At 42.4% G+C, this 17,074-nt stretch overlaps 1 protein-coding gene and 1 long non-coding RNA gene across 5 annotated transcripts in view; one reads left to right on the top strand and one right to left on the bottom strand.

Moving 5' to 3' along the window:
• Positions 1-17,074, bottom strand: part of LOC127528937 (uncharacterized) — a 328,693-nt gene that overhangs the window by 201,024 nt on the left and 110,595 nt on the right. The window lies entirely within an intron of this gene.
• The window catches only part of rapgef4a (Rap guanine nucleotide exchange factor 4a), a 348,015-nt gene that overhangs the window by 242,373 nt on the left and 88,568 nt on the right, over positions 1-17,074 (top strand). For 3 of the 4 annotated variants that reach the window (XM_028806286.2, XM_028806288.2, XM_051930613.1), the window contains 2 exons: positions 16,225-16,278; positions 16,414-16,520. In XM_028806286.2, coding sequence (XP_028662119.2) covers positions 16,225-16,278; positions 16,414-16,520 — 161 coding nt within the window. The remainder of the gene's footprint in view (positions 1-16,224; positions 16,279-16,413; positions 16,521-17,074) is intronic. The other variant, XM_028806287.2, reaches the window with a different exon arrangement.

Raw genomic sequence — 17,074 nt, 5'->3', positions numbered from 1 at the left:
GCAGTGATGGTTGTCCTTCTGTAAGTTTCTCCCATCCCCTCACAGGTTCTGTGGAGCTCAGTCAGAGTGATCATTGTCTTCTTGATCACCTCTCTTACCGTGGCCCTTTTCCCTTGATTGCTCAGTTTGGTTGTTTTTTTTTTTATTCATCCATCCATCCATCCATCCATCCATCCATCCATCCTCTTCCACTTATCCGAGATCGGGTCGTGGGGGCAGCAGCTTGAGCAGAGATGCCCAGACTTCCCTCTCCCCGGCCACTTCTTCTAGCTCTTCCGAGGGAATCCCGAGGTGTTCCCAGGCCAGCCGAGAGACATAGTCCCTCCAGCGTGTCCTGGGTCTTTCCTGCGGCCCCCTCTCAGTTAACACCTCACCAGGGAGGCATCCTGATCAGATGCCCGAGCCACCTCATCTAACTCCTCTCGATGCGGAGGTGCAGTGGCTCTACTCTGAGCTCCTCCCGGATGACTGAGCTTCTCATCCTATCTAAAATCATGGTTTTGCTTTGTCATTTCGGAGTATTGAGTTTTGCCTCATGAGAGAAACAATGAATTGAAATCATTTTAGCTCAAGGCTGCAGCATAAGAAAATATGAAAAATGTGAAAGATTCTGTATACTCTCTGAATCCACTGCCAATGAAACAGAGACATTCCCCCCAAAACTGATGTTAAGTATCAAAACTCATACCAGACAAGTAATGTTGGCAGGAGGGCAAGGAGAGGTAAGAGGCGGTCAGAATGGTCAAGACTGGTATAGTACAGTGGAGTTTATTTGCTCTATACACCCCACCCCTTAGACAAGGGTTCAAGACATGTTAGAATGGCCCCAGGGGCAGCAGGTGCTTTGCTTTGTATGTATACAGTGGAACCTCGGTTTGCGAGTGTTTTGCAAGACGAGCTAAAATTTGTAATCAATTTTGACTTGATAAACGAGCGAGGTCTTGCAATACGAGTAGTATGTATACACTTTGTCTGCTGAACGTCACGTGATCACAACTGAGCTGATGGTTCTCTCTCTCTCTCACTGCGGGATTGTGGGTAATCGTCTCCTATTCTCCATCTGAGTCGGCGTGCCTCACTCATATAGTCAACATCCGTACGAGCGTATACTGTTTACTACAGTATTGTGACTGTGTGTGTGTGCTGTGACGTGCGAGTCCCCGCCTTGCACCCCAAAACACGAAGCCGAGTCTCAGTACTTTAGTGACACCAGCTTTATTCAGCTTGAAACAGCAACAGTGCGGTTATTTATTGTAGCGGGATCTGCCGCTGTCCTATACACAGACACAGCAGTCAGGCAGGGCCGTGGCCAAGTAGTATTTATAATGCTCCTTGTTCCTTGTATCACCCATTGACAGCAGGCACTTATAGCATGTCCGCAATCTTTTCGGATTCGCTTTTACGGCGAACTGCTACAGTGCTGGGAGACCGTGATTGCTTTGGGACGCTCTTCTGCGTGTTGTCCCGTTGGGTGGAATCCCACAAGAGTTTAGAAACTCACTCACACCAGCCATGATTCTTTTCAAAGGTAAAGTAGAGGTTAATTTGTTTTATGTATTTTTACTTTATATTTTGTATTAATCATTTTATATGTAGAGAAAAGCCAAGCAAAATGACACCTTTTATTGGTTAACTAAAAAGATTACAATATGCAAGCTTTCGAGAATAGTTTTGGGTTGTGGAATGAATCATCTGAGTTTCCATTATTTCTTATGTTGAAATTCACTTTGATATACGAGTGCTTTGGACTGCGAGTACGTCTCTGGAACAAATTATGCTCGCAAACCGAAGTTCCACTGTAATTGGCCTCCTTTTCTAATAAATCCACTCATTTTTTTTTTGTGCTTTTTGGTCCTGATTTATATGATCACCGTGAATCTTTTATCTACTCTCTATATACAGTATAAAATCCATCCATCCATTATCCAACCCGCTATATCCTAATAAAGGGTCACGGGGGTCTGCTGGAGCCAATCCCAGCCAACACAGGGCACAAGGCAGGAAACAAACCCCGGGCAGAACGCCAGCCCACCACAAGATATATAAAATCCTAAACCTAAAAGTGCACCGCGTTCATGTGACGTTTGAATGTCGGGCTTATTTTAAAACCTACATATATATGTTTGGTATCATTCTTTTCAGAATTTATCAAACTTTAATGTTATGTTCTTAGATTTTTCAGATTCTTATTCTGTTTTTTAAATTATAAACTAAAAAACATCAACAACTCACATCCCGCGAGATGAGACTTTGTGCCAAGAGACTTACCCACACCCGGGGCCGGAAATAAAAGACAAAGAGTAGGACGGCTGCTGTACAGGCTTTGAAACGTTCAAAGTGCTACATGAGATGCAAATCACACGGCATGGCAGCAGCAGCAGCAAGCCAGCAGCTGATCAAGCAAAGAGGAGGTAAAAAAAAAAAAACTGCTTCCTATTGTATCACCGTTTTAAGAGGGGGCTTCGGAGGAGCGACCGCGTCTGCCCCCTCTTCAGAGACTCAAAGTGTCTGGCGCATAATGCAGGCTGCGGAGGGTTGGCAAGCGAAGCGAGCAGGGGGCGAACCCCCTAGTTACTGTATATTTATCTGATACATTTATCCAAGGTGACTTACCAGTCATTATAGATTGTACATGTTCACACACTTTTTACAGTTGGAGCACAGGCAGGGAAGGTAACTCCATCCGAGTCCCAGAACGAGACCTTAGAAACCACAGTATACTTAATAATAATTCTTTGCTTTTATATAGCGCTTTTCTCACTACTCAAAGTGCTCAACAATTGCAGGTTAAGGGCCCAACAGAGCAGAGTCCCTATTAGCATTTACGGGATTCGAACCGGCAACCTTCCGATTGCCAGTGCAGATCCCTAAGCCTCCGAGCCACCACTTCTTAACTCCAAACTGGCTAAGTGTGAGTGAGTGAGCCCTTTGATGGGCCGCTGCTGAAATAAACTCTGAAACCCTCCAGAAAGAAACATCGATGGCTTTACAAAATGCTAAGTGGCATTGTTCAGCAGGAAATGCCATATAAAATAAAAATGTCCTCCACTTTATGTTCTCATAAATCACCTTATGATAGTCTCTACCATAATAAGCACTTAACAAAACAAGCATTGATTTTTCATTCTTAACCTCCTTTTTAAATCATCTTGTACCTTTGCTCAATATGACCGATGTTACATCACAACCAAACAATATTTATTTTTATAGCATGACTAGCTCAAAGTGCTTTACAGTAATAATATTACAAAAAAGAGTAAAAACTAAAGAGCAGTTATTAAACGCAATGCCTTTTCTGTCACTGTGAAACGTTCTATATAAATAAAAAAGAAGGACTGGTGTTCTGAGACTTTTAGTAAGAGTGGTTTCTAAATCTAAAATATAAAACCTCAATAAGCATAAGCTGCCCTAATTCAGAGTGTTTATAAGAAATGTAAGGATTTAGTTCATTAGGTAGAAGTACAGTACAAAATAAACCAGAATAGTTACATCAGATATTTGAAATATTAAAATGTGTGCTTCAACGTAAAGTTTAAAGTCTATATCAGGGGTCCTCAGTCACGGTCCTGGAGGGCCGCAGTGGCTGCAGGTTTTTGCTCCATCCAATTGCTTAGTAAGACGCTCTTATTGCTCAAGTAACACTTCTGCTTCACTTTAGTGGTCTCACTCGTTACGATTTTGAGCCCTTATTGCTTATTTTAGTCTTAAACAGTCGTATTCTTGTTTTTTGAATTGCTCCTTATTAGCAACAACATGCAAATGACAAAAGAGAGCAGCATTTCTCCATTTAGCTTGGTATCATTTACACCTCTGTGTATTTATCACGCACTATTTGGTTTAATTAAATACTTGGAAGGAAAGTGAAGAGAAGAAAGTGAAGGACTGAGAATCACTCGGCCATTTTAGTCTTCAGATCATTTGGATGATTGGAAATCTATGATATGAGAATGACCTGACATGACAGAGTTAAAACACTAACAAGCCATGAAATTAAATAGATAGATAGATAAATAGATGGTAAAGGCACTGTATAATTGATAGATAGATAGATAGATACTTTATTAATCCCAAGGGGAAATTCACATACTCCAGCAGCAGCATACTGATAAAGAACAATATTAAATTAAAGAGTGATAACAATGCAGGTAAAACAGACAATGACTTTGGTCAACTTATCACAACCCTGGCAGGTTAGATTGTTGTCCGCGTGGTGTTTGCTTTTTTACCCAACATGACTGACTATTTGATTTAGATAGATAGATACAGTTAGGTCCATAAATATTTGGACAGAGACAACTTTTTTCTAATTTTGGTTCTGTACGTTACCACAATAAATTTTAAATGAAACAACTCCGATGCAGTTGAAGTGCAGACTTTCAGCTTTAATTCAGTGGGGTGAACAAAACGATTGCATAAAAATGTGAGGCAACTAAAGCATTTTTTGAACACAATCCCTTCATTTCAGGGGCTCAAAAGTAATTGGACAAATTAAAGAACTGGAAATAAAATGTTCATTTCTAAAACTTGGTTGAAAACCCTTTGTTGGCAATGACAGCCTGAAGTCTTGAACTCCTGGACATCACCAGATGCTTTCAGTTGCTGTTTGTTTGTGGGCCTTTCTGTCTGAAGTTTAGTCTTCAACAAGTGAAATGCCTGCTCAGTTGGGTTAAGATCAGGCGACTGACTTGGCCATTCAAGAATTTTCCACTTCTTTGCTTTAATAAACTCCTGGGTTGCTTTGGCTGTATGTTTTGGGTCATTGTCCATCTGTATCATGAAACGCCACCCAATCATTTTGACTGCTGTATTTAGCTGGATTTGAGCAGACAGTATGTCTCTGAACACCTCAGAATTCATTTGGCTGCTTCTGTCCTGTGTCACATCATCAATAAACACTAGTGTCCCAGTGCCACTGGCAGCCATGCACGCCCAAGCCATCACACTGCCTCCCTCCACCGTGTTTTACAGATGATGTGGTATGCTTTGGATAATGAGCTGTTCCAAGGCCTTCTCCATACTTTTTCTTGCCATCATTCTGGTAGAGGTTGATCTTGGTTTCATCTGTCCAAATAATGTTTTTCCAGAACTGTGCTGGCTTTTTTAGATGTTCTTTAGCAAAGTCCAATCTAGCCTTTCTATTCTTGAGGCTTATGAGTGGCTTGCACCTTGCAGTGCACCCTCTGTATTTACTTTCATGCAGTCTTCTCTTTATGGTAGACTTGGATATCGATACGCCGACCCCCTGGAGAGTGTTGTTCACTTGGTTGGCTGTTGTGAAGGGGTTTCTCTTCACCATGGAAATGATTCTGTGATCATCCACCACTGTTGTCTTCCGTGGACGTCCAGGTCTTTTTGCGTTGCTGAGTTCACCAGTGCTTGCTTTATTTCTCAGGATGTACCAAACTGGAGATTTTGCCACTCGTAATATTGGAGCAATTTCTCGGATGGGTTTTTTCTGTTTTCGCAGCTTAAGGATGGCTTCTTTCACCTGCATGGAGAGCTCCTTTGACCGCATGTTGTCTGTTCACAGCAAAATCTTCCACATGCAAGCACCACACCTCAAATCAACTCCAGGCCTTTTATCTGCTTAATTGATAATGACGTAATGACGGACTTGCCCACACCTGCCCATGAAATAGCCTTTGAGTCAATTGTCCAATTACTTTTGAGCCCCTGAAATGAAGGGATTGTGTTCAAAAAATGCTTTAGTTGCCTCACATTTTTATGCAATCGTTTTGTTCACCCCACTGAATTAAAGCTGAAAGTCTGCATTTCAACTGCATCTGAGTTGTTTCATTTAAAATTCATTGTGGTCATGTACAGAACCAAAATTAGAAAAAAACATAGTCTCTGTCCAAATATTTATGGACCTATCTGTAGATAGATAGATAGATGCTAAAGGCACTGTATAATTTATAGATAGATAGACAGATAGATACTTTATTAATCCCAAGGGGAAATTCACATACTCCAGCAGCAGCATACTGATAAAAACAATATTAAATTAAAGAGTGATAACAATGCAGGTATACAGACAGACAATAACTTTGTATAATGTTAACGTTTACCCCCCCCAGTGGAATTGAAGAGTCGCATAGTGTTGGGGAGGAACGATCTCCTCAGTCTGTCAGTGGAGCAGGACGGTGACAGCAGTCTGTCACTGAAGCTGCTCCTCTGTCTGGAGATGATCCTGTTCAGAGAATGCAGTGGATTCTCCATGATTGACAGGAGTCTGCTCAGTGCCCGTCACTCTGCCACAGATGTCAAACTGTCAAGCTCGCCACAACCGTCTGATAAAACATCTGCAGCATCTTATATTAAATTGTTGGCAAGAATTGCTTTCTAATTAAGCAACCGGATGAGAACAAAAACCTGCAGCCACTGCGGCCCTCCAGGACTGGGATTGAGGACCCCTGGTCTAAATATTCTCAGCTGTAATAGAAATGTCTCATTTTCACCCTCTAATAGGTCCATAGAGAGCTAGATCAATGGTAAAGGATAAAAAATCAAAAAGGACATCATATTCATAGTCACTGACCTTGAAATAGTCAAATGATACCTCATGTGCTTCTGTTTGACATTTGTCACTTTTAACCTTCTGGGGGGTATCTCCTTGAGGGCTTGGCCCACTGGTAAACAATCCAATATCAAAAATATTATCAGATTCGTTATCCGCAAACCTTGAAGTAGCATCAAACCAGACCAAACCCCCTCCTCTATATTTTTCTGTATGAGTACCTTTGACCCCCTAGTATTCCATTAGGGGGTGATCGGCTGATGTGGCAGGTACAACTTCAATTCCTTCTGATCATTTTTGCTAAACACCCCTATTGGTTTGCTCTTATTATAAGAATGTCATTTCACGCACAGAATATGGTCCAAAATGTTCTTAAAAAGATGACGGTTTTTGATTCTAGAGTTCCAGAAACAGGAGGTAACCCCAAAAAGCTTCATGCCTTACATAATTAAAATTGAAAACAAGTCAAATGGTATTTCATACGTAAACGTTTTCTCATACTTTTGAGTCAGCAGGCGCCAGATAAAATAAACTGAAGTGATTGCAAAGCATTCATAAGTAATTCAGTATTCAACACAGTTCTGAATGCTTTATGGAATGGCAAATACTATCAACCAGGAGTATGTCCTCCTCCACCTTTTTAATATTGTTTCTCGTATTGAGAATTATGGTGACTGTTACCCAATCTTGGCACCAATGGGCACACTGCCAGCCCATAACCAGGCACAAGTTTATAAACATCCGTTGACCTCAGAAATACCCACGTGAGTAATTATTGTCAGCTGAAATGCTATGCAAACAAGTCCAGTGATTGGTCAGCACAGGTCATGTGATATCCTGTGACTTGATGTATGGGATGAAAACAAGAGGCTTCAGTAAATGCAGCAGGTGACGTACGGCCCACCTGGCCCGGGGCCTTTGAGCCTGTGCTCCGTCACGGGTTGGCGTCTTTAAGTGTAGAGCGTGAGACTGCCAGCTTTCACAGGCATTGGACTTTCTCCCCAAGGGCCATTTTAAGCTAAAACTAGCAGAGCAAGCTTATGATACGGTCATCTGTAAATCTTCCAAAGTAAATAAATCAGATTTGCACAATTTGAATCCTGCGGCATTTACCAAACTTGGACATGTTTTTGCTCCAGTCTTCTGACTGCTAATCCATTTATTTCATATTCTGAAGACTCTGCTATTATCCTGGAGAAGCTGAAAAATGAGTGAAAGAGCCTCAGCAGGCATGTGACTTTATCACTGTCATGCCATCCATTACCTATTTGTGTTTAAATGTATGATTTTCCTGTTTGAGATTACAGGGAAATGGAGTCCACCCTGCCACTAAGAACACATCCTGAGTGAGATGCCATTCTATCACAGGGCACACAGTTAAGCTAATTGGGATTTTTAAATGCCGATTTTGTATATTTTCCCTATTCTGTTCTTATGGGGCAGTCCAAAGATGTGCCATCAGTCTGATTCACAACTCCTCCTGTACCTTCTGATTTAATTATTGATTATTTATTTACATTTAATTTCTAACCTACTCAAATCATTTTACATAGACAGTGGGAAGTGTGTAGCATCCACCTGAATGATGCCACGGCAGCCATTCTTATAGTCAAGGCACATTAGCTAAAAGGTGGTGAGAGGATGAGAGTGATAGCTTGCCAATAACCAACAGGGCATGGTTAGCAGGGCAGAGTGATCAGACTGTGGTTGGCAGTTTACCCAGAACATAAGGATAATGATGCCCAGGGATATTTTCTGAGCATAGAGCAGCGTTTCTCAACCCTTTAAGTATTTGCGACCCGAGTTTTCATAGCAGTTTTAATCGTGCCCCCCTAACGTTTTTTCGAAACCCTAATGTACTAGGGTGTTGTACCGTGTTAGCCATTATGAATGTAGAGAAAAGCCAAGCAAAATGACACCTTTTATTGGCTAACTAAAAAGATTACAATATGCAAGATTTTTACATCTTGCCTGAAGAAGGGGCCTGAGTTGCCTCGAAAGCTTGCATATTGTAATCTTTTTAGTTAGCCAATAAAAGGGGTCATTTTGCTTGGCTTTTCTCTGAAACCCTAATAAAATTTATTCCTATATTTTTTTGCTGCGGATACACCGCTACAAGTTTAAGCGGAGTGGTGGCTCTGAGGCTAAGGATCTGTGCTGGTATCCCGAAGGTTGCCGGTTCGAATCCCCGTCAGTGCCAAAAAGAGATCCTACTCTGCTGGGCCCTTGAGCAAGGCCCTTAACCTGTAATTGCTCCAGGGGGCGCTGTACAATGGCTGACCCTGCGCTCTGACCCCAAGGGGTATGCAAAAAAAACTAACAAACACTGTTGTAAGTCGCTCTGGATAAGAGCGTCTGCTAAATGATGTAAATGTAAAATTTCCCTACGAATAGCGAAATTACACCACATATGGCAACATTCGCGCCCCCTTTTTTGTTACTTTTGTTTGAGAACCGCTGGCATAGAGAGTGAGGATGTTGATTTTTAAATCTTATCGGAAGGGTGGTAAGCAGTTGTTATAGCAGTGCACAATGTTCACCTGGCTGAAGTCACCAGCATTCTAGCATCAGAAGGAATCATCATTAGAGTGTTGGTAACAAAGTAAATAACTTTAAACATTAATAAAGATGATGTAACTTCCTAAGCAGTAACGTGGATAAATTCTGTCAGTATTTCAATATCTGGTGTGGAAGCCGGCCCGACCACAGACGAACAGACAGACAGACACTGTCTTAAGTCCACCACACACGATTTATTTATAGTTATTTACAATGTCCACAGTCCCGCACAGCACACTGTGCTTCCCGCACCAAACACCTCTCTCTCTCGACCTCTCAATGGTCCTCTTTGGGCCGCCTTCTCTACACTCTCCGAAGCCTTGTCTTCTGCCAACCCGACACCAGCCCCGACTGTTGGAAGGCAGCCCCTTTTATGTTGCTCCAGGTGCACCTTGATGAACTTCCGCCACACCAGGAAGCTGAGCAACCGGAAGCACTCCGGGTAACCCCTGGAATACCCTCCGCCAGCACTTCCTGGCTTCCGGGGCTTCAGGATGGGGGTGGCCATGGGCCCCTATAGGGGTTGATCTTCCAAGCTCAGTTCCCGTGACCTCCATAGCAACCAGGGCGACTGTTGTGGACGAAAAAGGCACACTGAAAAGCAGGCAGATAATATTTTTTCTCAATTCTCTTTATTTATTTCATTCGGAGTCACAGTAAGTAGAGATTCAAAAGAGCATAACTTATTGCCGCAAAGCTCAATTGAACCCTGATCAAAAGCCAGGAGGGGTTTTTTATACTTCAGCATCTCATGATTAATAAGACAGAAAGAACATCCTTATCAAAACAATAAAGTTAAACAATATGTCTGTTGAGCTAAGCATTATCTGTGTTTTCAAAGCTGAGCACAGGAGAGACGCCTTTGCATAAACTACATGTACTTTCTGCAGCCTTGTGACCTTGTCCCTGAAACATTCACTCTGAGAAAGGGAAAACAAGAAACAGCTTACATTTTATTCATGTGGACACTATTTCTCCTGAACCCTGGAATAACATATTTTTGTTAGTTCATAAGCCAAAGCGTCTCTCACTGGCAAGTTACAAAATAGTTATTATAAAAATTCTAATTTACTAAACACACAAAATACATGGTGCTGAGGAGAACATTCTTCTTCTACACTGTCCTCTCCAGGCAAAGGCACTATACAGGCGTCCCAGCTGGGTTACACTTTTTAGTTCTGATTATAATCTTTTCCATTTTTTTTTACCATTGCTCATTCACATAGATGTCTAGTCCCCTTCTTGCCTTTTCTGCTCTTTCTGATTTTATCAGGTGAAACCCACCCCACATTAAAATGGCATCTGAAATGCGCCAGTTTGCCTCATTATTTGTGGTACCCAGAATGCCATAGTGTCTGAACTGTTAATGATCGTTAGATTATCTTTGTTTCTTTCTGCTAGTCAAGTTGAAACCATTCTGTTTTATTTTGTGCTGAATGTAGTTTGTGTGCTTATTTATATTGTAACAAAGATAGCCAGGAGACATCAAACGTGTGGTGTTATGGGTCCACAGCTCTCCCAGCAAATACCAGCAGTTATGGTGATGGTGATAAGGAGGAGGAAATGGTACACCATGAAATTAAAAAAAAGAAAAAGAAGGCAAAACACAGAGATGGGGATCCAAATTTGCTTAATGATAGTGAACACGATACAAGAAAAAGAAAAACCATTAAGCTGGAGGAGAGTAAGGAGATACCAATAGGATCTAGGGATAAGGAAGAAAAAAGAAAAGGACAAGAAAGGAAGGAGAATGGGAGGTTGCTGCAGGAATCAAGAAGCAAGAGAGAGAAAGAGAGACCCCCGGTGCGAGCGAATGGGCAAGCAAGAAGGGCGCGCACAAAAAGGCGAGTTCAAAAGGGCGACCTCAATTGGGCGCGGTGAATAAAGACAAACGCAACAAAATTATTTCAGAAAATTTATTAGATAAAGGCAATGATTGAACGTATAAAAAGGTGAAAGCAAGAATATTAAAACATCCAATTAATTAATGCATGAACTTCTAACGAACTATTTCTAAAGCTCTCTATATTTCGTTGTTTTCTGCTCTTACTCATTGTTGTGTTTCACTTGAAACTGTAGATTATGTGCAATGCCACGTAGATATTTTATTGTTATCTACTATTATTATCTATCTATTATTATCTAAATTATCTACGAACGCCTTTATTCGCCGCGCCCAATTGAGGTCGGCCTTTTGAAGCTCGCCTTTTTGTGCGCGCCCTTATTGAAGGATACCAAGCAAGAGCAGGCTGGAGTTGGAGAAGGCAGGCAGCTGGGAAGAGAGCCCACGATGGGAGTGTTTGGCCGACACTCAGTGGAGCTGAGAAAGCGGTTGCTCCAGCTGAGCGATTTAGGAGCTGGAGTGACCAGTGGAGGAGTCGACTGACCGTGGATAGGAGCAGGAGTCGACAAGGCTTTGGGCTGGTGTACCCCCAGTGTGAGCGCCTTGGCCACTGGGAAAATAACCCAAGTCTTGGTCCAGTTGGGAGCCCGATGTAGCCAAGGATCGGAGGGCTACCGGACCAGAGTGAAGGGCAGCTGTTCTTGCAGGTAGGCGATTCTCCTGTTGAGCAGCCCAGATGGGAGTAGCAGGGGAGCCGCCATGGCAAAGGAAGACACCGGACTTAGTGTTCTTAAAGGATAGCTTCCTGTGCTGTTTTACCTCGTGGTTTTTAGAAGATTTTCGTGTTGTTTTTAACCTCCAGATTTCTTTTATGGTTTATTTATTTATTGAACTTTGCACAGTTGCACTTTTGTTTTGGATTACTTTAAATAAAAGCACTTTGCACTTTTTGAACCATCCCCTTGCTCCATTGTTATTGCCTCACTGTCTAGCTCATCGGTAACATTACCGACGGTGTTGGGTTCAAGGACTCCCACACAATGGATGGGAGCACAGAGCTGAACCCGCATTGTCACAGGCAGCCACCCATATAATATGCCCTGGCTGCAAATGGGCATTATTTATTTTTTTTTTTTTGTTCTTTATTTCGTCTTATACGATTTCTCATATTAGAAATTTGTTAGTTTTCGCATACCCCTTGGGGTTAGAGCGCAGGGTCAGCCATTGTACAGCGCCCCTGGAGCAATTACAGGTTAAGGGTCTTGCTCAAGGGCCCAGCAGAGTAGGATCTCTTTTGGCAGTGACGGGGATTCGAACCAGCAACCTTCTAGATACCAGCGCAGATCCTTAGCCTCAGAGCCACCACTCCGCACCTATTTTTGAGTTGTGTTCAAATTGAAGTCCAAAACAGAACTGACTTGAATGGGAAAATATGGTGGCTTTAAAGACTATGACAGGAAGTGACATCATCTGGACTTGAACCGGAAGTGATGTCATCAAGTGGCACCGGAAGTGATGTCATCAGTGATGCCAGGACCTAGAGGGATTTCCTGTGGATGGTCTGCAGAGGATTGAGAGAGAAAGTTAGTGCAGCTCACCTCCCCCTGGTCTGGCATGGTACTACTACTATTATTCAGGCCCTCCCAATCGCACGTGGGTGACAAAGTATGTAAATACCGTGTGGTTTAGCAGTTCATTGTTACTACATTTTAGCTGTAAATGATTTTCATTATTCACAGAAATGTAGTTTCTAAAATGCCATGTAAGCCTTTAGATAGATAGATAGATACTTTATTAATCCCAAGGGGAAATTCACATACTCCAGCAGCAGCATACTGATACAAAAAAACAATATTAAATTAAAGAGTAATAAAAATGCAGGTAAAAACAGACAATAACTTCAATAACCCCCGGGTGGAATTGAAGAGTCTCATAGTGTGGGTGAGGAACGATCTCCTCAGTCTGTCAGTGGAGCAGGACGGTGACAGCAGTCTGTCGCTGAAGCTGCTCTTCTGTCTGGAGATGATCCTATTCAGTAGATGCAGTGGATTCTCCATGATTGACAGGAGTCTGCTCAGCGCCCATCACTCTGTCACTGATGTCAAACTGTCCAGCTCCATGCCTACAATAGAGCCTGCCTTCCTCACCAGTCTGTCCAGGCGTGAGGCGTCTTTCTTCTTAATGCTGCCGCCCCAGCACACCACCCCGTAGAAGAGGGCGCTCGCCACAACCGTCTGATAGAACATATTCTGGTTAGAGAAAGCAGGAAATTTATCTTGGAGGAACCAGGTTAACACACTTTGATTTCTATGTGCGTGTCACTTTTATTTGGCCATGTAAACTCTTAACCGGGTTACAGTTAAGGATTTTGCACTCTGCGCGAGTTAGTTGCACTCTGTTAGCGGGTCTCGGGTAGAAAATGATGGAAGTACCCACAATGATCAAATTCCTGAGGTAAATGCTTGGGCAGTGGCATTATTTCTTCTTCTGGTTGAAATAATCAGTCTCAATAATTCAGAAATTGCTAAATTTATGTCGATGAACTGAATATACAGAGCTAAGCTCAGCAGCACAGTATCGGCAGCAGTATGTTTAATGCTTTAAAAGTAACGTGTTAAGTAGTCCATTTACTTTTAAAGTAAGTTATTATGATGTTGGGGGCACTGGGAGTACCGGTATGCTGATTCTTTACAAAGCTCAATTGTAAAGCCAAGCAGAAGAGTGTGCTGCATGCATTCCAATAAAAGAAACATATCAGTGAAGTGCCAGTTTAGTTTTCCTCCAGTTATTTTCTGTAAATACGAGGGACGTTCAAAAAGTTTCCGCACTTGTTTTTAACTCTATTTATCAAAACTTTCTATATAGTCACCTTCCTTTGCGATGCAATTTTTCCAGCGTCGTACCAACTTTTTAATGCCCAATTACTACTCTTCCCGCCTTCACCATTCCCAATGAAAATACGAAAGTGCATAAACTTTTTAACATCCCTCGTATATAAAAAGTAACCACGGAAGGGACAGCAGTCTATCTTAGGGTACTACTCAATCTGTCAGTCTCACATACACCTACTGTATACACTCACGCATAAGTCGGGTCTTGAAACCTGAAAAATTGGATCATAAAATCAGACCCCGACTTATACGCCCATAGAAAAATATGACACTTAATCTTCTTGCCTCCTCCAATCTCACTTTCTCAGTTTCTCAGACGCATTGAATTTTGTTGCAGCAGCACAGTTACCAATTTCTTTCGCTACTTCAATGACATTTAATTTAAAACCAGCTCGAATGCTCCATTGCAGACAAGGGATGCTCTTATGATAAAGGTGTATGACGGTGTGAGATACAAAAAACACAAAACAGTTCAAACGTCGCTTCAGAATAGTTTGGGTACTACTGTGTGGTCACGTAGGCACAATAGAGACAGAGAGAGGTTAGGAGCACACGCTGATACAGCGCATTGCCACACCCACATAGAAGGCTGTGTGCTCCGTGGTTACTCTCTCAGGTGGGCGTTAGCATATCACAATCCCTTGGACCAATAGCGTGAGTTTTCCACATTCGACTTACACGACTTACATTATAAAATACCAGAAATTATAAGATAAAATCCCATTTTTCTGCGGGAGAACATACACACGAGTATATACAGTAATTTAAGTCACAAATTAAATAAAACATAGGTCTTTGGGCTGTGAAAGGAACAAAAGAACAAAATCATACCTGGTGGCATGGATCGTGGACTATCTTACAGACAGACCTCAGTATGTGCGTCTCGGGAACTGCAGGTCTGACATTGTGGTCAGCAACACAGGAGTGCAGCAGGGGACTGTACTTTCTCCAGTCCTGTTCAGCCTATATACATCGGACTTCCAATACAACTCGGAGTCCTGCCACGTGCAAAACTTCACTGACGACACCGCTATCGTGGGCTGCATCAGGAGGAGGAGTATAGGAACCTAATTTAGGACTTTGTTAAATGGTGCTACTCAAACCACCTACACCTGAACACCAGAAAAACCAAGGAGCTGGTGGTGGATTTTAGGAGGCCCAGACCCCTCATGGACCCCGTGATCATCAGAGGTGACTGTATGCAGAGGGTGCAGACATATAAATACCTGGGAGTGCAGCTGGATGATAAACTGGACTGGACTGCCAATACTGATGATCTGTGTAAGAAAGGACAGAGCCAATTATACTTCCTTCGAAGGCTGGCATCCTTCAACATCTGCAATAAGATTCTACAGATGTTCTATCAGACGGTTGTGGCGAGTGCCCTCTTCTACGCGGTGGTGTGCTGGGGAGGCAGCATTAAGAAGAAGGACGCCTCACGCCTGGACAAACTGGTGAGGAAGGCAGGCTCTATTGTAGGCACGGAGCTGGACAGTTTGACATCTGTGGCAGAGCGATGGGCGCTGAGCAGACTCCTATCAATCATGGAGAATCCACCGCATCCACTGAACAGGATCATCTCCAGACAGAAGAGCAGCTTCAGCGACAGACTGCTGTCACCGTCCTGCTCCACTGACAGACTGAGGAGATTGTTCATCCATCACACTATGAGACTCTTCAATTCCACTCAGGGGGGTAAACGTTAACATTATACAAAGTTACTGTCTGTTATACCTGCATTGTTATCACTCTTTAATTTAATATTGTTTTTATCAATATGCTGCTGCTGGAGTATGTGAATTTCCCCTTAGGATTAATAAATTATCTATCTATCTATCTATCTATCTATCTATCTATCTATCTATCTATCTATCTATCTATCTATCTATCTATCTATCGATAAGTTGTAGACAGGGCCAAAAACCAAAACACGACCCATAAATTAATAACTACCCAGTCTTTCATTTCAGCACACACCAGAGTCTTTGGCAAAGTATCCATAATCTCAGATGTTGTTTAACATGTGGCACCAGCTATTAAAGCGTCATGTGAGTGAGGTCACGATGTGTAACTTCCACAAACCATGCCCCATGCAAGGGGACAACACATCTTGGTGTAGTGATGGTCTCCACAACGTATCACAACCTTAGCAGGTTATGTAAACCTTTCAGGCAGACACTGTGTGGCTTCTTTAACCAGGTGGACGCATTTCTTATGCTTTTGGTAATGGAAGACTGTGTGACACCAAGCTGGCCATTGGTCTTGTTGCCCATGTGATAGTCTTCCCCCAGATTTGTTGTTGTTATTGTTATTTTTTTAACTCATTTCACTCCTGCATGTTCCCCTCATATTTCTTTGAGTTATTTAATCATTATATTCATCTTCCATCTTTATGTTCATGTTTTATTTTTCAGACACCACTCATTGAAAGCCGTGCCACCTTGCCTCCCACTAAAACTGTTACTCAGGTAGAAATGCTGCAGAAAAGCCCTTTTTCTTTTTGACCCCTAACCCCTATCCCTTTTTTTTTTTTTTTGTTTAAGCTTAGGGAGCTTGGAGCCTCCCAAAATTTACCTTGCCTTTGTTCCATTTTCTCCTGACAGGTCCCATCTGAGAAGATCTTGAGAGCAGGAAAGACCTTAAGGAATGCCATCCTATCCAGAGCTCCACACATGATACGAGACCGGAAATACCATCTGAAGACGTACCGGTGAGCCCTCAGCCTGTTCTGGAGCCTGAAGGATCAGCTGTTGGGTTCACGTTTGTGTTAGGTCACATAGCAACAGCTAGCTGTCTCACGACTATTTGATGATCAGACTTTTGATCTTAGCAATCCTCAACCACTCTTTGTTGGCCTCTGCCCATTCCATCCCCCACAAATCGTCAAATCTGATTTAATAAATTATCACACTACAAGAATCAGGAATTGACAGCTTGTGGTGGAGACGGGTGCTGTGCTGGGCTACACACAGGGGCAAGGAAATCCTGCAGTTCCACAGGACTGGATGGTCACTACTGTTGTAGTTTATACTTTTGGTTTAGATAAACATGGAGAAAAATTGCAAAAATTGGTGGCAGCTAAGAAATTCCTGCCATTAACACAAGAAGAAAGCTGTTTATTTTCCTTCTGCAACCGACTATACAATAACTCACATTTGTTTGCCTGTCATTTAGTATTTAACCTCCTTAGGGTTAGACCCGAGCATCTCTCAAGCTGTAAAAACATTGCTCAAAGCGTTAGTCCGGAGCGTCACTCAGATAATG

This window comes from Erpetoichthys calabaricus, chromosome 8 (genome assembly GCF_900747795.2).
Source record: "Erpetoichthys calabaricus chromosome 8, fErpCal1.3, whole genome shotgun sequence".
Lineage (NCBI taxonomy): Eukaryota > Metazoa > Chordata > Cladistia > Polypteriformes > Polypteridae > Erpetoichthys > Erpetoichthys calabaricus.
Note: the sequence above shows the minus strand (reverse complement) of the source record. Positions and strands in the feature narration are given on the sequence as shown.